This window comes from Theropithecus gelada, chromosome 3, assembly GCF_003255815.1.
Source record: "Theropithecus gelada isolate Dixy chromosome 3, Tgel_1.0, whole genome shotgun sequence".
In the NCBI taxonomy this organism is placed as follows: Eukaryota; Metazoa; Chordata; class Mammalia; order Primates; family Cercopithecidae; genus Theropithecus; species Theropithecus gelada.
In genome coordinates this window covers 30,883,718-30,905,322 of record NC_037670.1, presented here as the reverse complement: position 1 = coordinate 30,905,322, position 21,605 = coordinate 30,883,718, and the positions used below count along the sequence as shown (strand labels likewise).

General features: G+C 48.1%; 1 protein-coding gene across 1 annotated transcript in view; it reads left to right on the top strand.

Annotated features, from left to right (window-relative positions):
- The first annotated feature begins 6,056 nt into the window (after positions 1-6,056).
- The window catches only part of HUNK (hormonally up-regulated Neu-associated kinase), a 127,071-nt gene continuing 111,522 nt past the window's right edge, over positions 6,057-21,605 (top strand). Inside the window, exon 1 of the mRNA XM_025381038.1 lies at positions 6,057-6,538. Within this exon, the coding sequence (XP_025236823.1) occupies positions 6,278-6,538 (261 nt within the window). The 5' untranslated portion in view covers positions 6,057-6,277. The remainder of the gene's footprint in view (positions 6,539-21,605) is intronic.

Sequence of the window (21,605 nt, the reverse complement as noted above, 5' to 3'; positions counted from 1 at the left end):
GGAGGTTGGCCTGGTGTCACCATCCATACACCATCATGCTGCAGCGCCACAACCACACAAAGTCCAGCAACTCTTTCCTCTCCCACACGGACAGATTAAGAGTTGAGATGAAGCTCCGCATTGCCATTGCTGAACGTGTACAGTGTACCAGGCATGCATGGGTGTTGGGATACAAAGTCCCCTGCTTCATGGACATTAAATGAGAGAGAGAGAGAGAGAGAGAGAGAGGAGAGAATGAATACATAAACAAGTGAATGTACATTCTTCTGTTAGCTAATGATGAATGACATGAAAAGTTGAACGTGGCGATTAGGGACCCTGGGACAGTCTGCCTGATTTCTCATTTTCTGATTGAGAGAGCAGAGCCCTGAATGAGGCGAGAAACTTCAGCGATGTTGAAGAAGCGTGTTGTTGGCAGAGTGTCATGAACTGAATGTTTGTATCCCTCCGGCCCAAGTTCATTCGTTGCAGCTGTGACCTCTGATGCGACGATATTTGAAGGTGAGACCTTCGGAAGGCATTTAGGCTTAATTGAGGGCATGAGAGTGGGACCCTCATGATCTGATTGGTGTCCTTATAAAAAGAAGAGACCAGGGCTGTGTGTCTTTCTGCCACGAGAGCACTCGTCTGTCAGCTGGGAGGAGAGCCTTCATCAGGAACTGAATCTGCTAGCACTTTCGTTCTGGACTCCTCAGTCTCCATCATCATGTGAGTCAACTCCTGAGAGTAAATCTCTATATATACATATCTGCTGGAACCTAAATCTTGGATTCTCCAGAACTACGAGAAAGAAATGTCTGTTGTTTAAGCCGCCTAGTCTAGGTGTTTCGTTATGGCAGTCTGAGCGGACCAAGACACAGAAGGAAAGGCTTTGAAGCGGGAAGAGCTTGGTGTCTGGCTCCCAGGAGGTGACAGTAAAGAGGGAGGCAGGGCCATATCATGATAAAGTGTTTGGGGAATCTTTTCTGCAGGGGTCTGTTGAACAGCTTTCGAGTGTACAGAAGTGATATGATCCGTTTCCCTTTTTTTTTTTTTTGAGATGGAGTCTTGCTCTGTCGCCCAGGCTAGAGTGCAATGGCATGATCTTGGCTCACTGCAACCTCCACCTCCGGGGTTCAAGCAATTCTCCCTGCCTCAGCCTCCCAAGTAGCTGGGATTACCGGTGCCCACCACCATGCCCGACTAGTTTTTGTATTTTTAGTAGAGATGGGGTTCCGCCATGTTGACCAGGTTGAACTTGAACTCCTGACCTCCGGTGATCTTCCCTCCTTGGCCTCCTTAAGTGCTGGGATTACTGATTCCCATTTTGAAGAACTGGTTTTGGTTTTGGTTTTGGCGTGGAAGCAAAGGATGCCACTTAGGAAGTGAGAGAAAGGGTCACGGGTGGGTATAGGATTTGCTGGTGGGTTGGATATGAGGATCGAGAAGCAGAGGAAGCAAAGGATGACTGCTAAATTTTGGGGTGAATTTGGGTGAAGCTTTAGGAAAGAAGTACAGAAGTACAGAGGGTTGACCACAGGACTCTGGTTTCAGGGAAGAGATCTAACCTGGAGATTATGCTTTTGGATTCATCAGTTACCAGGGCAGTTGCGCTGGTGGACCTCTGGGGCATTCTTGAGTGACTTCTCTTAGTTTATGATGATGATAGTTGTACTGACGGAAGGTGTGAAAGCCAAAATTCACCTAGTACTTATAAGGTGTCAGGCACTGATCTGAGCGCTTTGTGTGCATAATCTGATTGACTCCGTACAATTCCTTAATATCCCATTTTTGCAGCTTAAGGAAACTGAAGCACCAAAAGGTAAGTGTCACGACTCGTTTTTAGAGAAGCGTTTCATTGTGGGGATGCAGCCTACTCTGCAATAGCACACTGGGCTGCCTTTGCACATGAGTCTTTATGCCCGAGGAACCCTTTCTTCCTCAGCCGTTGCATTGTGCACATTCAACAGCTGGGTGTTGTAAAAGAATAATGCTTGACATGAACTCTGGGGACACGGGTTCAAGTCCAGTCTGTTATTTACGGGACGCTTTGTTTTGGGAACATGAACATATAGAGTTCACAGGATGTTTTTCAGGCGAAGTTGATCCATGTCTGCCGTCTTTGCTTTGCCATCCGTTCCTTCTCCAGTTACCAGCCGGCTTCTGCCAGCCTAACCCCTTCTAGCCAACTCTCATTTCCTGGCTGTGCCAGCCTGATTACTTCTAATTGTCTTTGACTGCTTCCAGCTGGGTCTTCTAGCTGGCGTTCTGTGAGAGCACAGAGGCAGTCTCCCAGCCATATGGGGCGAGGAGATGGGGAAGGAAAAGGGAAGGAAGGAAGCAGCTGGTACAAGTCAACTGAGAAAGCTTCCCCAGGCTTCACAGCCCACTGGGATTGGTCCTGTTTCTGAAAGGGTTAACTCATCCAAGTTAGAGAATGACCCATCTTTGACAAGACAAACAATTATATTTGTTGATCCCCAAAGGCAACCAACAATGCAACTAAAAATGCTTTTAGAAAGTCACTGGTAACTTGTCTCCCCCAGGACTAGACGGGGTCTTGCTCTCAGGAGTAGTAAAACTCCACTTCAGAATGAGTGAATGATTACTTTCATTCATTTATTCAACAAATATATACTGAACAATGATCATGTCTCAGACACTGTGCTAGGTGCTGTAGGGTAAATAATAATGAAATTAGACACAGCTCCTATCCTCAATGAGTCTAAAACAGAAGAAAGCCATGGATAATAAGTACTACAGGACATAAGGGGAATGTGAAATGACTATATGAACTAAGAGACAACAGAGGCAGATGGGCTTCTTGTAGCTTATTGGTTGGGGAGGGCTTCATGGGAAAGGGAACACCTGTGCTAGGTGGAAATGAGTTGGTGACAGCAGATTGGGGGTGGGCAAGGCACAGGCAAAGGTGTGACAGTATGGAGGCTCGATCCCAGCCAAAGACAGCTGAAATATAGCGCCCGCCCCCACCCCCCACCCGGGAACTCCGCAGGAGAATAAGGCTAGAAATTTAGTTTGGGCTGATTAGCAGAGAATTTTCTTTTTTTTCTTTTTTTTTTTTTTTGAGACGGAGTCTCACTCTGTAGCCCAGGCTGGAGTGCAGTGGCCGGATCTCAGCTCACTGCAAGCTCCGCCTCCCGGGTTTACGCCATTCTCCTGCCTCAGCCTCCCGAGTAGCTGGGACTACAGGCGCCCGCCACCTCGCCCGGCTATTTTTTTTGTATTTCTTAGTAGAGACGGGGTTTCACCGTGTTAGCCAGGATGGTCTCGATCTCCTGACCTCGTGATCCGCCCATCTCGGCCTCCCAAAGTGCTGGGATTACAGGCTTGAGCCACCGCGCCCGGCCAGCAGAAAATTTTCAATGTTGCATTACTGTCGCATTGAATAATCAGATGCTTTCTGCACACTGAATATGAGGGCAATATATTGTGTACCAATTTGTTTTACATAAAGACATTTCTGGGGTGATATCTTGTTAAACAGGCCATTTCAGAGACTAGGACTTGTAGTTCAAAAATCAGTTACAAAGGGGACGCACGGGTAGGATTTGAACTTCTCTTTGGCATCCATCCCAGCTTATGGAATTAGCAGTGAACTTGAATCAAACCCAGGCAGCAGGCTTGAAAAAGATTTAATGGGCCTGGATTTTCTCTCTTCTTCACCCCTTTCCTGACCTCTACCCTGAGAGGATAATTAAAAGGAAAGAAAATCTCTATTTCATTGTGAACGTCATCCACCATTTTTATGAATTTTTTTTTTTTAGACCATAAAGATACTTTGGGGAAAAGTCTCTGAAATTTGCCTTAAACCTTAATAAATAAATCTCTAAATTTTCATAAACAATGCATGTCCTAACATTAAAAAAAACATACTCTATTAACACAACATTGGGTGGACTCCCAAACTGTTTCTGATGGAAGATTCAGAGTGTTTTTTTTTTTGTTTGTTTGTTTTGAGACCAAGTCTTGCTCTGTCGCCCAGGCTGGAGTGCAGTGGCAAGATTTCGGCTCACTGCAACCTCCACCTCCTGGATTCAAGCAATTCTCTGCCTCAGTCTCCCAAGTAGCTGGGATTACAGGCACCCACTACCAAACCTGGCTAATGTTTGTATTTTTAGTAGAGACAGGGTTTCACCATCTTGGCCAGGCTGGTCTTGAACTTCTGACCTCGTGATCAACCTGCCTCGGCCTCCCAAAGTGCTAGGATTAGAGGCGTGAGCCACTGCACCTGGCCTGAGTGGTTTTGACCCCAAAGTGAGCTCCATATTCCTCATTCTTTAGACAGTTGCTGGACATCTATTCTGCTGGCACCATGCTGGTCACCATTCCCCTCCCATGCAACTGTCCTCTTAAGATTTGATTACTGAATTAGAGACATTAAAAGGATTGAATGAACCTTACTGAAATAGTCAAGGGTGGTGGGAGCAAAGAAGTCCCTTAAGCACAGCAAGAAAAACATTTTAAGCTGTATCCTTAATATTGGTAAACGGGAACAATGAGACAGAACAACAGAAAACACAGGTTCTGTCATAATAACTGAGGCTGGTGACTTGGAACAGGCAGGTAGATGAATATAGTAGCGTATTTAAAATTAGACCTATTGAAAGCAGGCGTTTCTCTGGGTCCCTCTTCAGATGGGTCAGCGAGCCCCCCAGACACTGGATTGATGACAGCTGTTGTTACCCCCATATCCCCCACCTCCAATCTCAAAGCAGTGCTATGGGTCGATGCCATACTTGTTTACTCAGGAATAAACAATGAAAGGAACTTTGTTAGGACCCAATCCTTCCTTTCAGCTCTGATGTTGCACGATCGGGGTGAAGTTTCCATCAAATGCGGGTACCTCAACAGGTAGCATTTTGTAAATGCCTCCTCCTACCTACTCTCCTGCTTCTCCCTCACAAGATTCTTCATTTTCGGTTTGAGAAGATGTTGGGGATCCTGGAGAGGTACCAGTGTCGTCAGGGCAGTTGCAATTGTTTATGCGATAAGCACAGTCATAGCGCTTGCAGAACAAAAGCATCGAAGAAAGGCGAGCGCCGGTCCACCTCCTGCAATCACGGGCATCATTTCAACGGCAGGCAAAGAAGGTGTAAGCTACAAGCAGAGGCAGCAAACGCCCTGGTTCCTACGTTGCTGCTGCTACTATTATTGCTGTGGCTGCACCTCCTCCAACACAGCCAACCAGCCTGCGTGCGAGCCCAGGCAGACGCCTGGCCACCTCCCCACCCTTTCTTCTAGCCATCCATCTATCCTTCCACCCCAGGTCCAGGGGGCCCTACTGTGTGCCGGACCCAGGGCCGGGCACGCAACCCGATCCACAGTCAACGGAGTTCGAGAGCCTTCCCCCTTCCCCCGCCCCGGGTGGGTGCGGCCAGTGGGGGATTTCACCGCCGAAAGGTCCAGAAAACCCAAGCCCAGAATCCGGGCGAGAGGCGCAGCCGGAGGCGGCCCGACCTGGGCGGCCCGGGAGCGCGCGCCTCCGAGGCCGCGCAGGATCTCCCAGTCTGGCGCTCAGGTGGCTCCTGCGTCCACTCCGCCGCTCCCCTCCCCGGGCCCTCCCCTCTCGAGCGAGGGTCGAGTTTGACTGTGGCGCGCGGGGAAGGAGGGGCTACTAGGGATTTGAAAGTGCACGGGCTGCGGAGTGGAGCTCGCATCTGTTCCCGCCGCCCGCGACCGGATTAAATTTCTGCAAATTCAAACTGAATGGGGCTTTCTTCTGCTGCCTTCCAGAGGGCGCCTGCAGCCCGCCGCGCGCTTCTCTTCGGCGGGAGCTGCCGCCCAGCGCACGGCTAGGAGCGATCGCTGGAGCCGGACCCGAGCCCGTGCGGGCCAGACGGCGGCGGCGAGGCGGAGGCGCTCGGGCTCCGGGACCCAGGCACCCAGGCACCCGGACCCCGGGACCCAGGCGCCGCCGGACCGCGCCCCACCCCGCGCGCCCGAGCAGGACGACTGTCATTAGCCTCCTGGACGGGACCTGGGGCGGAATCCTGGTGTCCTGAAAGGGGCCCGGGCGACCCTCCGAGGAAGAACTTTTGGGGGCGGGGTCCCCGCTCCCGCGTCCCCTGGGCGGCCGCTATTGTCTGCGCGCCACGCTTGGCGGCGCGGGGGGCGTGATCGCGGCGGCCCCGGGCGCGGGGTGCGGAGACCCGGGCGGGGCTGGGCCCAGGGCGGCGGCGGGAGAAGCCGAAGGAGCCGGGGGAGCCGAGGAGCCTGAGGAGGAGGAGCTGCGAGCGCGGGAGCCCAGCCTGAGCCGCGCGGGCCGCGGGCGAGCGCGATGCCGGCGGCGGCAGGGGACGGGCTCCTGGGGGAGCCGGCGGCGCCTGGGGGCGGCGGCGGCGCGGAGGACGCGGCCAGGCCGGCGGCGGCCTGCGAGGGAAGTTTCCTGCCGGCCTGGGTGAGCGGCGTGCCCCGCGAGCGGCTCCGCGACTTCCAGCACCACAAGCGCGTGGGCAACTACCTCATCGGCAGCAGGAAGCTGGGCGAGGGCTCCTTCGCCAAGGTGCGCGAGGGGCTGCACGTGCTGACCGGGGAGAAGGTGAGTCGCCCGGGCGCCGTGGGGCTGGGGGACAGGGCGGGAGTCGGCGGCCAGGACCCCGCGGGGAGCACTGCACTGGGAGTCCCAGTGCACAGTCCCGGGCCGAGCGCCTTCCCCTTCTGCCCGGCTTTCCTGTTGGGTTAAAAGAGGGGTCGAGCCAAACGCGCACTCAGCCCCTCTCAGCCTTTCCCGAAGGGCGGCCTGGGGTCAGCTGCCCGGGGGCTGGGGAGGGGACGGCAGTGCCGGGGGAAGCGTCCCGCGCCGCAGTTCTGCAAGTGGAAGGGCGCCGCCTGGCGGACACCAGCGCCGGGGGCGGGATGGGGCCTCTCTGCCCTCCGGGCCGGCAGGGGCTGCGGATCCGTGGCGAGGCGGGAACCAAGGCTAGAAGAGTTGGGCTCTTATGTCGGGGGCGGGGGAGCCGTAAAGCTAACAGCCATCCTCTGGGGGAGCTTAGGGTCTGATTCCCGTCCTGGGCTCTGGGAGGAGGTGGGGGAAGGCTGAGATCCTGCATTCCTCCCCACCTGTGGACTCCAGCAGCTAGGGAATTTTTCGTGCTCAGGCTAGGGTTTGTGCTTCCGCCCTCCACCTGTCCATCCCTCAACCTGTGCGCCTCTCCATCCACTCAACCTTCCCACCCCTGCCGCCCATATCACCCACCATTCTCATCCCCGCCGTTCTCAGCCGCTTCTCTCCGTCTCATCCCCTTCTCTCGGTTCCCCCAGCTCCTGTGTGCCCTCCAGCCTCAGGGTGGGAGCTGCAGTGAAGACCCTGCTACTGGCGGGAGCAGAACTACAGACACCTCCCCAGAGATTGGGAGATACCTTCTTATCTTTCTAGAAGAGGGGAAAGGAAAGGGGACCTCCCCGAGACCGAAAGGGGCGCCTCTCCAGCCTTGCTGGAAGTTAGATGATTGTGAACCCTTGCCCGGCGAGGGGCAGGTAGATGGAAGGTGTCATTTAGAGCTGTGAGAAGAAACCCAAAAGCTGATGGCTTGCTTTTGAGGCCGGGTCACCCCAGGCTGGAGCTGCCCCAAGCTCCTGTCATCTCGGGCTCAAGGCTGCCCCCAGGCTGGGGGTGGCTCAGCCCTGGAGGGGGACCAGCTCCTTTGTGTGGTCTGTGGGTCAGGGAGGCGTCAGCCGCAATAAGGGAAGGCGGAGTTCACTTCCCAACCGAGCCGGTGGCCTGGGAGCCGAGCCCTCTGTCTTTCTCCTGGGGACCTCTGCCCAGCCTAGGGCTGCCCTGTGAAACCCCTGGTCACAGGGCCAACCTGCCCTTTTTGCCTGTCACCAGCCTCACCCCACCTTTAGTTCCCCTCCCCCCATTTCCCCACTTTGTCTTGGAGCCTCTTGCCTGTGACTGCAGGTCTCTGCCACCCTTGTCATTTTCCCTGTATTCCCTACAGCCGTTCTGAGTGAGCACTCCTTTATTATGGGTACGTGGGGTTAGAGTGAGTAGTTTTTAAAAGTGCCTGCATTCCCATGCAAAAAGGGAGTGTTCAGTATGAACTTGAGTAACTCTTCAAAAAAAAAAAAAAAAAAAGAAAGAAAAACCTCCAAACCTTGTTCTAGTCCGCAGGGAGCGAGGCACACTTTTACTCCTCGATTCGATTCGATTCGATTCGTTTCGTAGTGAGCTGTCTGACTTCCACACTGCGAGTCCGTTCAGGGCGCAAGGATGCTGTGAGGCCACACAGTCGGTTAATTAGAGTGAGCTCACTTCTTCTGGCCCTGTGTAAATTCCTGTTGGCACTGGCGATGGAAGTTTATTTTCATTGGAAACATATAGGATTCAGTCTGGTCGTGCATATTTCCTCTCTAAACATAACAGAAAGAGGCGAGTCTTTATGCTGACAACGTAATGGCAAACACTGCAAGTACATTCTTCTCGCCTGCCCTGCTGCAGGCTTCTGGCTTCTCTCCACTTTGCTGTGTTGTGCTGTGCCTCTGGCTCTGTAGCAGCGCATTTTTGCACCATAAAACTCTTGGCTTGGGCTGAACTGCCTGGGGGTGGATTCAGAGCTCAGCCAGCGCTGAGGTTCTGGAGCCCTGTGTCGGGCCCATTGGGAAGCCCCACATGCAGGGCATTCCTGCCCAAATAGGATTCACATGAAGAGACTCGCTGCTCCTCCAGGTGCCCACTCCCCTTTCCCTCCCGTTTTATCTTTCTTAAATGATGAATCTCACTTGATTGTTGCAATGACAGGAGATGTTAATTGGATGTGAAATTGTTCCCCTGGGCCCATTGATGGACTGCGGTTAAGGATGGTGGTTCTTCGGTGGAGAAGGAGGCAGGGGAGAGATGTCTGTGTTGGAAAAACTTGGTTTCCTGGGATGCTTCTCCCCCGCGGGGAGAATCAGTGCGTCAGGGATTGCAGGCATTGGGAGAAATCTGGATTTTAGTTCACTCAGTCGCTGGCTTTAAAGAAACAATGGTGTCATTAATAGCATTTATCTCCCAAAATCCAGCACAGTTAATGCTTAACTAATAGATTTGGGTTTTAGCAGATCGTAGGGATTACAATGGTTGTGTGTGTGTATGCTTGACTCTGAGAAGGATTGCTAAATTAAAATGAGTCCCCATCCCCACTCTAGTTTTGGATATTACCTAACTAAGGCCAATCCTAACACTTTGGGAGGCCAAGGTGGGTGGATCACTTGAGGTCAGGAGTTCTAGATCAGCCTGGCCAACATGGTGAAACCCTGTCTCTACTAAAAATACGAAAAATAGCCAGGTGTGGTGGTGCACACCTGTAATCCCAGCTACTTGGGAGGCTGCGGCAGGAGAATTGCTTGAATTTGGGAGGTGGAGGTTGCAGTGAGCCTAGATTGTGCCACTGCACTCCAGCGTGGGTGACAGAATGAGACCCCATCTAAAAAAAAAAAAAAAAAAGAGTTTAAGATTTTAAATTTCTATAAACATTAAACTTAAAATAGAAGTAACTTAAAATAGAAGTAACTTAGAAACCATGTATAATGTTTCTAATACAGACATTATAAATAATGTTTCTAATACAGACATTATAAATAATGTTTCTAATACAGACATTATAAATAATGTTTGTAAGGAATCAGTAAAACAATGGTCCTTTGTCATCAGCAATATATTTAGATAATTCCTTAGAAGTTTGATTTAGTGGCCGGATGTGGTGGCTCATGCCTGTTATCCCAGCACTTTGGGAGGCTGAGGCCAGTGGATCACTTGAGGTCAGGAGTTTGAGACCAGCCTGGCCAACATGGAGAAACCCCATCTCTACTAAAAATACAAAAATTAGCTGGGTGTGGTGACACACACTTGTAGTCCCAGCTGCTTGGATGGCTGACACACAAGAATTGCTGGAACCCTGGTGTTGGTTCATGATCCTATGAACCAGGATAGGCATGGTCTCTGGCACATGACAGGTTATTACGTTTTGTAAAAAATTGATAAAAGTTGAAAAAATATAGTTGGAAAAACTGAATCGAGAAAAGAGTAGGCGTATCTCAGATACTGTAGGCAGGCAAACTATAAAACAAGAACAGACAGTCCGTGCCACTGTTACCTTCTTTTGTGATTGAGTCTCACTGAGATACAAAGTTGAGTATATAAAATGATTGGTTAGGATGTTGAAGTATCTTGTTCTAACCCTTGGTTAAAAAATAATAAGCCTGCTTGTCACTTCCATCAGAACTATTTTTAGGCTAAGAATAAGGGTTGCCTGCTTACTAACTTGCCAATGATCATGCTTAGAGCATGACGGTGCCAGATACCTGGAGTGAAGGAGTTACTAAAAATACGATTTACTATGTTTTGCAGAGCAGGAAATATGACTAATTTTAGAGGTGGCCTTTTGGCAGATCTGTTTTTAGCAAGTATTTCTGAAACAAACAGGTGCTAAATCCTGTATTTTTGAAGTGCTAGAAATTTAGGGGTAATCGCTCTGAGGAACAAGAAATGCTTAGAGAACTGGAAATTCCTATTAATCCTTGGCAGGGACTTCTTGGCAAGAAGGAGGCATTTGCAAAGCACCTGCTTGGTGTGCCCTGTGTGACAAGGCACTGCCTGTAATTTCGGAGATTGCATTCTGCAGTTGCGGGCGGATTCTTTTGAACTTCCTGCTCTGCCTCATCTTTTTGAAGTACTTGTGAATGATGGAAATTGGCACGTAGGGCCTGGTTCCTAGTGTTCATTGATACAGGTCCTATGGACTTCAAAGGGTGCTTTGAGTCAGCGCAACAGTGCAGAAACGGTGCCTGCGGAGAGGAGTACAACCCTACATTTTCTCTGCAGGTGTTGAGTCATGGCTATAGCTACCCGTGCATACCAATCCGACTCAAGTCTGTGAGACTATAGAATTCTGCATGCTGCCAGCTATTGGAGGTCAGCGCGGCCATCATCGGTCCCAGGGTTTATCTGCCCAGAAGGGGTAGGAAGTGGCAGCCATGTGCCCCCGAAGAGAGGGACAGGTTGTGGTGTTCTCTGTGGGAAGGTGGCTCGGACACAGGGTATCATTTGCCTTGGAACATATATTCCCTCTGTCGATTATTTATGGTAATGGAGAGACCTGTTCTCTTGGCTAGTTGAGACCCATAGATAATCCCCAGGCCTTATTTTAGCTGATGGGTGAAACTTCTTTCTCTACTCAGCCCCGGTCGAAGTGCTGACCTGAATTGAATTTCACGCTTTCTGATAGGAGGTGCTGGGTGGTAAGATGACCAGCAGGAAAGAGCTAGAAACACAAGGCCTGAATAGTCCCCGAGCAGAGGGACGCCTCTGTGAATTCGAGAGAGCTGTTCCCTCTCCCCATCATCAGCACCAGCCCAGTGCTACAGTGTTGTATGGTTTTTTTCGGGGTCCCCCTCCCGTGCACATTCTGGTTAGATGCCTGCAGCAGCCCTGGGGTGGGTAAGCTTGCGGGTGTTCTTGCCTGCATTGATGACGTAGAAGGGTGCCCTGAGTAGATCTTCTCGCTGACATTCTCTATGAGTTTGCTGGGATGGTTCTAACAAATTACCGCACACTGTGTGGCTTCAATAACAGAAATTTATTCTCTCCCAGTTCTGGAGGCCAGAAATCCAAAACCAAGGTGTCGGCAGGGCCGTGCTCCTTCTGTAGCCACAGGGAGGATCCTTCCTTCCCTCTTTCTAGCTTCTAGTGGTGGCGTTTTCTGGCTTATGACTGCAGCACTCGGTCTCTGTGTCTGTCTTCACCCAGTCTGCCTCCCTCTGACTGTCTCTTCTGTCTCTTAATCACTTCCTGTCTCTTTATAAGGACACCAGTCATGGGATGGAGGTGCACCCTAATCCAGAATTGCCTCATTTTAACTCAATGACATCGACAAAGTCCCTATTTCCAAAGAAGATCATATCCACAGGCACCGAGGGGACTTGAAGGTATCTTTTGGGGGAGCATAGTTCAAGCCCCGGCATCTTTTTAGACTGTCAGTATTGGGTTGTGGCTGATTTCCTGGCAAGCAGATCTTGGGAAGGAGATGAATGTGCTTTTAGGGATTACTCTCAGAACTGACCTCTGCAAGGAAAGGGGCAAAGCAGCACTAGGCAGAGGGAGAAGCTGGGCTCCAATACCGCTCTCAGCCAAAGCCCCCGCCCATGCCGTGGTGAGTGCTGGAGCTGAGCTGGCCCTTCAGAGCTGGCCAACTTGGGCTGAGAGGACTAGGATTTATATTTCTGCATGGGCCAGTCCTTGATGGGGGCTGCCCAGGCAAGGGGCATGGCCTTGGACAGGACAGTTGCTGAGGGCGGTTCCTGGGGAGAGCTCACTCCTGGGGGAGTCAATTCTTCAGCACTGATGGGGAATCTGGGGGTATAGCCCAGCATTTGCTGTTTACTGAAAGAGACAGGGTCAGAGTCCAGGGTTCTTCATCTGAGTCCATACCATATGGACCATAGACAACGTGGGCATCTTTTCCATGCCCACTTGGATATGCGTAGTCATCATTTCCATGTGTTGGTATCAAGTCCTCTCATCTCGTTACCTTGAAATATACAAGGTATGGCCAGGCGTGGTGGCTCACGCGTGTAATCCCAGCACTTCGGGAGGCCGAGGGTGGATCACCTGAGGTCAGGAGTTTGAGACTTGGCCAACATGGTGCAACCCTGTCTCTACTAAAAATACAAAAAAATTAGCCAGGCATGGTGGTGTGTGCCTGTAATCCAAGCTACTTGGGAGGCTGAGGCAGGAGAATCACTTGAACCAGGGAGGTGGAGGTTGCAGTGAGCCGAGATTGTGCCACTGTGCTCCAGCCTGGGCAACAAGAGCGAAAACTCCATCTCAACAACAACAACAACAACAAAGAAATATACAAAGTATTGCTGGTAAGTATAGCCCCCGTAGCAAACTTTAGCATTTAGTCCTTCTATGTATGTATGTTTGTACCCATGAACCAGCTTCTCTTCATCCTGCCCTACCTTGCAGCTCGATTGTGGTCTCTCACCCTGAAATGAGGGAGCAGCCGGTGTGGCATCTTATTAGCAGATTCTATGTGCCACACGCTGGGAAGTTTTCTGGCCTCACATTTCTCTTAGGTTAGACCATCAGGGCTCTGCTGTGTTTCTTGGCACTTACAAGGTTGAAAGCTCCCTTTATATGCTCTATGGGTTTTTTTCCTGAGAACTCTGGGGCAACTGAGAGTTGGGCCAAGTTGTGGCCCAGCATGCCTGCTTCAGAGACGGTGGCACTTTCCTGGGAAGAGACGCTCCCTCCCCCATCACTTGTGAGTGGTGGGAAAAGTCGTGGAAGGAGTTGTGGGAATTTGGATTTTTGATGAGTAGAGTAACAGTTTGGGACATTCTCATGCACGAAAATAACTACTCAGGGTAGAGCCACCTGTTAACATCCTCTTAGCACTCTTACGGTGGCCACTCTGCCCTAGCTACGCAACTTCTCATCACTGGGTTCTTTTTGGTTTTTAATCATCTTTGTGTTTGCAAGATGTGCTTGGTTAAGTTTTGGAACTGGTAATACAGACACATGGTCTGAAATTCAAAGGTTCTGAGAGGGTTTGCAGTGAGAAGTAACTGCTTCTTATCTGAGCTCTTCAGTTCCTGGGTCTTCTGGTGAGAGGCCACCCCTCCTCCTAGTCCTTGTGTATCACTCCAGAGATACCCTATATGCATAGGAACCCACATACATATTTGTAGATGCGTAGGTATGGGCAGATTTTTCTTCTTTTATTGATACAAAAGAATGCATAGAATGTGTAATGATCAAGCCAGAGAATCGACGTGTCCATCACCTGAGTATTCATTTCCATGGGTTGGTATCATTTCAAGTCCTCTATTCTAGTTACCTTAAAATATACAAAGTATTGCTGCTAAGTATAGTCACCCTAACAAACATTAGAATTTAGTTCTTCTATCTATGTATGTTTGTAACCATGAACCAGCTTCTCTTCATCCATCCCTCCCACCCACCAGGGCAGATGTATTTTTAAACTGTACATGCTGTTCATTATCTTGCTTTTTCACTTAGCAATATGTCTTGAGCATCCTTCCCCATGACTACTACAAAATTGCCTCACTCTTTATGTTAATTAATTATTGCATAGTAGTCACTGTGTAGAGGAATCGTGTTGACTTAATCATCCCTTGTTGATGGACATTTAGGTAGTACATAATTTTTTTTTTTTGTTACAAACCATAGTGCGATAAATATCAATTTCCATTTGTCACTTTATAAATGTGACCCTTCAGTGTATCTGAGGGGTAAATTCCTAGTCTTAGGCCAAAAGGTATGTCTGTTTTAACTGTTGATAAGTATTGCCAAATTGCCTGCCATAGAGGTTGGCAATTTATAATCACATTTATAACCCTTATAATTTATAAGGGTTCCCGACTTATAATCACACCCATCTGGTACTGGAGTGTTTGCTTTTCCACATGTCAGCCAACAGGGTACTCATTTTGATCTTTGCCAATCTAGTGTATTAAACAGAGTATCTTGTTTTATTTATTGTTTCTCTTATTTACATGGGAGTTGAGTATATTTTCATACCTTCTCAACTGTTTGTGCTTCATTTCTGTTCATTGTTCACGTCCATTCCCCACTTTTCTTTTGGGTTTTTGGCCTTTTTCTTATTGATTTGTAGGAGCTCTTTATCTATTAAGGGAATTAGTCCTCTTTGAGTGACGTATTTTGCAGTGTCTACCATCTTCCCTCGCTCCCCATTATTCTTTCTCTTTTTCTTTGTGGTTCTTGCCATTTGCAGAAGTTATTTCTTGGGAGTTCATGAACTAGAGAAGGATAATTGATAAGTTTTGGAGGTCTACGGAGCCCTATCAATTGTGTGCATGTAAACATGTTTCTGAAGAGAGGGTCCATGGGTTTCATCATATTCTAAATGGAGTTATTTACCTCTAAAATAGTAAGAGCCACTGCTTTGTTGCCCATCCGTGTTGGCTCTGCTGACTAAATGGAGGTCTGCAGATTACTGGGCTGAGGGTTTGGATCACCTTGGTTTGTTAACAACAGTGCCAATTGGTCTAAAGTTGCAGATTATACACACTCAGGCTAGGCAGGTGGGTTCTGCGACCATGGCCCTGGACTAAGCACCCTTGATTCCACCCCCACCCTTACCATGCCTGGATTGCAAGGGAGAGGCATACTGTGTGGGATGATCTTTGGAAATCTTTGACTCTTGCTGGTTTAAGTAAAACAACTATGAATCCATGTCTCATCATCTCTTCATGGGAAAGGTGGTACCATTTATGGTGGGATGGTTGCTATGATCAGAATGTTTGTGTCCCCCCAAATTCTTTTGTTGAAATTCAAACCTCCAGTGTGATGGTATTTGGAAATGGGGCCTTTGGGAGGTGATGAGATCTACCCTCATGAATGGGATTAGTGCCCTTATAACAGGTGCCTCACTGAGGTTGTAGTGAAAAAAAAAAAAAAAGCCAGGCCTGGTGGCTCACACCTGTAATCCCAGACTTTGGGAGGCCGAGGTGGGTGGATCACTTGAGGTCCAGAGCTTGAGACCAGCCTGACCAGCATGGTGAAACCCCATCTCCACTAAAAATACAAAAATTATCCAGGTGTGGTGGTGGGCACCTGTAATCCCAGCTACTCGGGAGGCTGAAACAGGAGAATTGCTTGAACCTGGGAGGCAGAGGTTGCAGTGAGCCAAGATCACGACATTGTACTCTAGCCTGGGTGACAAGAGCAAAACTCTGTCTCAAAAAAAAAAAAAAAAAAAAAGAAAGAAAGAAAGGGTGCCTAAAGGAGCTTGTTTGCCCTTCTACCATATGAGGACTCAGAGAAAAGGTGCCATTTCTATGAGCCAGAAAACAGGCCCTCATCTGACACTGGATCTGCTGGTGTGTTAGGCTTAGACTTCCCAGCCTCCAGAATTGTGAGAAATGTATGTCTGCTCTTTTTTTTTTTTTTTTTGACGAGTGTCACTCTTTGTTGGCCAGGCTGGAGTACAATGGCACCATCTTGGCTCAGTGCAACCTCCACCTTCTGGGTTCAAGTGATTCTCCTGTCTCAGCCTCCCGAGTAACTGGGACTACAGGTGCGTGCCACCACGCCCCACTAATTTTTTTATTTTTAGTAGAGATGGGGTTTCATTCCCCATGTTGGTCAGGCTGGTCTCAAACTCCTGACCTGAGGTGATCCACCCGCCTTGGTCTCCAAAGTGCTGGGATTACAGGCACGAATCACCGTGCCTGGCCAAATTGTCTGTTCTTTATAAGGCATCCAGTCTATGGTATTATGTTACACCAGCCCAAGCTGACTAAGACAGTGGTTGAGAAGAAAGAGAAAGGGGGAGTATCGAGGGAAATGAAAACCTTTCAAGGAGCAAGAGCCACTACGTAACTTGGACTTAAAATGTACTAAGCCGAGTATTAATACAGTAATGCATGTGCGTGGCAGTGCACCTTGGGACTCTTTGAGCGGCTTTGTCTACTTGAGAAGCCCTCTGAGGAGTAGCCCTGGTGGGGCCGACAGGCGGGCCCTGCTGTTGGAATTCCTGTGGCCTCAGCCTGACGACCGTCTCTGAATGCCCTGTCACTCTCTGCCCCTTCCCTCTGCTTTGTCCCTCCTCACCACTTGGACTGGTGTGCTAGGGCTGCCATAAGAGAGCAGCACAGACCTGGGGACTGGAACAGCAAGGCCTTACTGTTTCTCATTCTGGAGGCTGGAAGTCCAAAATCAAGGTGTTGGCAGGGTGGGTCCTTCTGAGGCTGTGCAGGAAGGATCTGTTCCATGCCCCGCTCCTCGGCTTATCCATGGCTGTCTTCTTCCTGTGTCTCTTTACATCATCTGCCCTCCACATGTGTCTGTCTCTCCCTGTACAAATGTTCCCTTTCGTTTTCTTTTTTTTTTTTAGATGGAGACTTGCTCTGTTGCCCAGGCTGTTGTGTAGTGGCACAATCTTGGCTCACTGCAACCTCTGCCTCCAGGGTTCAAGCGATTTTCTTGCCTCAGCCTCCTGAGTAGCTGGGATTACAGGTGTGCCCCACCACACCTGGCTAATTTTTGTATTTTTAGTAGAGACCATTTCACCATGTTGGTCAGGCTGGTCTTGAACTCCTGACCTCACGACCCGCCTGCCTCAGCCTCCCAAAATGCTGGGATTACAGATGTGAGCCACCACACCCAGCCTATGTTCCCTTTTGATAAGGACACCAGTTCAAATTGGATCAGGGCCCACCTTAATGACCTCACTTTAACTTGATTACTTCTCTAAAGACCTCATATTCAGGGGTCTGGGCGCAGAGGTTCATCCCTATAATCTTAGCTCTTTGGGAAGCCCAGGAAGGCAGATCACCTGAGGTCAGGAGTTTGAGACCAGTCTGGCCAACAAGGTGAAACCCTGTCTCTATGAAAAATACAAAAGTTATCTGGGTGTGGTGGTGCACACACTCGGGAAGCTGAGGCATGAGAATCACATGAACCTGGTTGGGAGGCGGAAGTTGCAGTGAGCCGAGATTGTGCCATTGCACTCCAAATTGGGAGACAGAATGAGACTCTCAAAAAAAAAAAAAAAAAAAAAAAAAAAAAAAAAAAAAAGACCTCGTATTCAAATAAAGTACTGAGATACTGGAGTTAGGACTGCAACAGATGAATTTTGAGGGGACATAATTAAACCTTTAACATCACCTGATCCCATGGCATATATTTAGAGTTGATGTGTTTATCTCCCCACTAGAGTGTAAGCCCCATGAGGGGAGACCACTGCTCTATCCCCAGTGCCAAGAATAGTTTCTGGTACAGAGAATATGCTCAGAAAATCCTTTTTTTTTTTTTTTTTTTTTTTTTGAGACAGTTCCGCTCTTGTTGCCCAGGCTGGATCTTGGCTCACTGCAACCTCCTCCTCCCAGGTTCAAGCTATTCTCCTGTTTCAGCCTCTCAAATAGCTGAGATCACAGGTGCACACCACCACGCTTAGCTAATTTTTGTATTTTTAGTAGAGATGGAGTCAGGCTGGTCAGGCTGGTCTCGAACTCCTGACCTCAGGTGATCCACCTGCCTCGGCCTCCCAAAGTGCTGGGATTACAGGCATGAACCACCGCGCCTGGCCAGAAAATGTTTTATGAATGGATCCAAGCATGGTTTAATCTTCCTAAGGCATGTGACAGCCTTCTTGGGGGGTAATGTCTAAGCTGGTAGGCTCTGGTTCTGCAAGCGCTGTACGTTTCTCTCATTCCTTGCTGCTGTGGGTATGCCTGTCTGGGTGATGACTATGTTGAACGGGTTGTCTGGCTGGTGCTCTGTAGAAAACTCCTGGCCCCTGAACAGCTGTGTTTTCTGCAGGAATTTAGGTAGGCACCTAGGTATCTGAGTGACAGGTAACCAACCAGAACCAGACAATATTTTGCAGTGTCAGGGGACTGTTAACGGACCTCGCTCTTTCCTGAGAAAATGTAGCAACACTGCAACAGATGGGAGAAGTTGCTATTTGCAAACATACATTTTATTTTGGATGTTTCCCATGGAGATATATGTAGTTTTGGAGTCTGTCTCTTTGACTGTAATTTTTTTTTATAAGTTTATTAGTCTCCTAAGCCACATTCCTGCCAAAACATTTTGCAATCCTGCTTGCTTCTCTTGCCCATTTTCTGAGCCATTTGATTTCATTCTGGGCTCCCTCCCTGCATCACCAATGCCGTTTTAATCCTCTATTTGAGTTCTTGTTGTCTTACGTTCGACCCCAAGGCTTTTGGTAAGTTGTCAGGCCGTCTTTCTGCCTTTCTTCAGACGCTTTTGTACGTGAAGCTCCTCTCTTTGTCACCATCGGCTCTTTGCCGGAGCTCTGTGTGTGGCAGCTTGAAAGTATGCAGCAATAGTGGGTGCCCCGTGAGCACAGAGCGTGGTGCTAAGAGACAAAGGAACAGTGGATGTTGCAGCCACCTTCAGGGAGCCTTGCCAGCTCGGTTAAGGGATGATAGAATGAAGTTTGGATTCTTAGTGACTCCCTTGTCTATCTGGAGCAGAACACGGATTGCATAACCTTCCAAATCAACAAAAACCGGCAGGAAAGAAATGGGTACATGGTTTTTGCTTTGACCCTGAGGAGGTCATGCTGATCATGAAAATAATGAACATTTGTGGATCTCGTACCATCTGCTGGGCCATGTCTTGGATGCTTTGTTGCATAAGACAACTTACTCTTCATAGCAGCCTTTTGTGGTAGGTACTGTTGTCCTGATTTTGCAGAGATGACCAGGATCTTGGTTTGCCTAGGACTCTCTCAAGTTTAATGTAGGAAGTCTTGGATTTGAGGAAGCCCCTCAGATAATGCCAAAACCACATTCACCCAGGAAAACATTTCATCAGAGTGTTTGGAGTCCAAACTGCAGGTTTCCAAATAAGAGTATTAATAAGTAGCCAATCAGGTCATGAATCAGTGAAGAAGTAAAGTGCAAAGCCCTGGGCATTACTGGGATGCTTTTGTGCGTAATAATAACATCCATGTGTGCTCCCAAGGAGTGAGGGGTGCTTCTCTCACATATGTAGTACTGGTCTACCATCTTTATGCATTCACTGTGAGATGAGGAGCTTGAGCTATTAATAATATGTGTGTTAGGCAAGATGCAGTGGCTCACGCCTGTAATCCCAGTACTTTGGGAAGCCGAGGCAGGTGGATCACTTGAGATCGGGAGTTTGAGACCAGCCTATCCAACATCTCTACTAAAAATACAAAATTAGCTGGATGTGGTGGTGCATGCCTGTAATCCCAGCCACTCGGGAGGCTGAGGCAGGAGAATCCCTTGAACCCAGGAGGTGGAGGTTATGGTGAGCCGAGATTGCAGGCCATTGCACTCCAGCCTGGGCAACAAGAGTGAAACTCACCTCAAAAAACAAACAGACAAACAAACACACACACACAAAATGGGTGTTGTATGTGCACACACAAATGTATGTGTGTGTATACATATATATACATGCATATACACAGATGTATTTGTGTGTTATATACAACATTAAATATAAATTATATAATACTATGCTAAATATAAACACACACATATACCTTTTTGTTAGCAGACTTCCTCAGTGAAGGAAGCAGTGGGGACTAGTAGCTCTCTGGGTAGCTCTGGTTAGCATCAGTCTATCTCTAGTACTTCTCTTTTGTGCTGAGGGTTGAAAAATCTACCCGAGGGGAGAGAGGTTTTGAATCACATCGTGAAGCTGGAAGTTCATTCCTATGTCGCACAGTGAACAGTCCCTTCCAATCTCCTCATTAAACCATCCTCCTATGAGAATGAACACAGATTACCTATTAAAAACAAAACAGAATACCCAGTGCTTTTGCCTTATTATGCCAAGCCAGACCAGCTTTCCCAAGCCATTGCTTAGTCCTCACTTGAGCTGAGAAAGGACATCAGAGGCAAATGGAATGAGGAAGTGCCCCAGGTGAAAAGCAAGCTTAGGGAAAGTTAGCTGTGGAGTCTGAGATCAGAATATTTTAACATTTTATCTGAGCCCTACGGTAGTGAAACCAAATGGATAAAGATAAGTGTTATCTCTTATATAATCTGGTTTTTAGTTGGAATTACTGCTGCTCTGATGTAGCTTTCTCAGTGCATTCTTGATTCCAGGTTAAAAATTTAATTAGAGAAACTAGTCGATGACTCAGTTCTCAGTTGAACATTTACATTTAATAATACTAATAACGAAAACTTGTTTTGAAAACACGTCTCCAGGTTTGTATAGTGTCATTCCCATAGGGTGACATTTTATTCTATTAAAAGCTAACATTTGTGAGAAGTAGTTGCAATTTCAAGGCCAATTTGACATAATAAAACTTGAATTTCTCTCTGGAGGGAAGGTGCTGGATGGCTATTGTACTCCCACCTAATTTATTACTCTGAGATGCTTTTTCCAAGATCAAGAGTGAGCTTTTTATCATAAAGGCCATTAAAGCAGCTGAGAAAGTACCTGAGAATGTGTGGGGTAACAGATAGTTTCTTTCCAGTGTTCAGACTTAGAATTGTGTCCTCCAGATTTCAAAGGAACATATTACTCAACAGCGCATTTATTTTTAAAAAGTCTAATATAAATCAGTGTTTTTTCTATGATCAACTATAAATATTTTTTAAATAATATATTTTTAAGTATTTTTGACCAAGCATTAAGAATTTTAAAATTCTTTAAATCTTAACTAATTTATTATACTGTGACTTAACTGTCACAGGTATATTCCAGAATATTTGAGATTTTTAACAGATCAAAAGAAATCTTGAGCTCATATTTGATAGTTGCCATCTAAATCATGGCCACTTATACATACTTTTTTATTGTCAGTTTTGCCACTTGTTACTATACTGATCACATTGCATTATCCACTCTTTCTGTTTTAGATACCTTTTGTTTTGAGACAGAGTCTTGCTCTGTTGCTTAGGCTGATGTGCAATGGCGCAGTCTCAGCTCACTGCAACCTCCGTCTCCTGGGTTCAAGCGATTTTCCTGCGTCAGCCTTCCAAGTAGCTGGTATTACAGGCACCCGCCACCATGACCAACTAATTTTTGTGTTTTTAGTAGAGACAAGATTTCACCTTGTTGGTTCGGCTGGTCTTGAACTCCTGACCTCAGGTGATCCATCTGCCTCAGCCTCCCAAAGTGC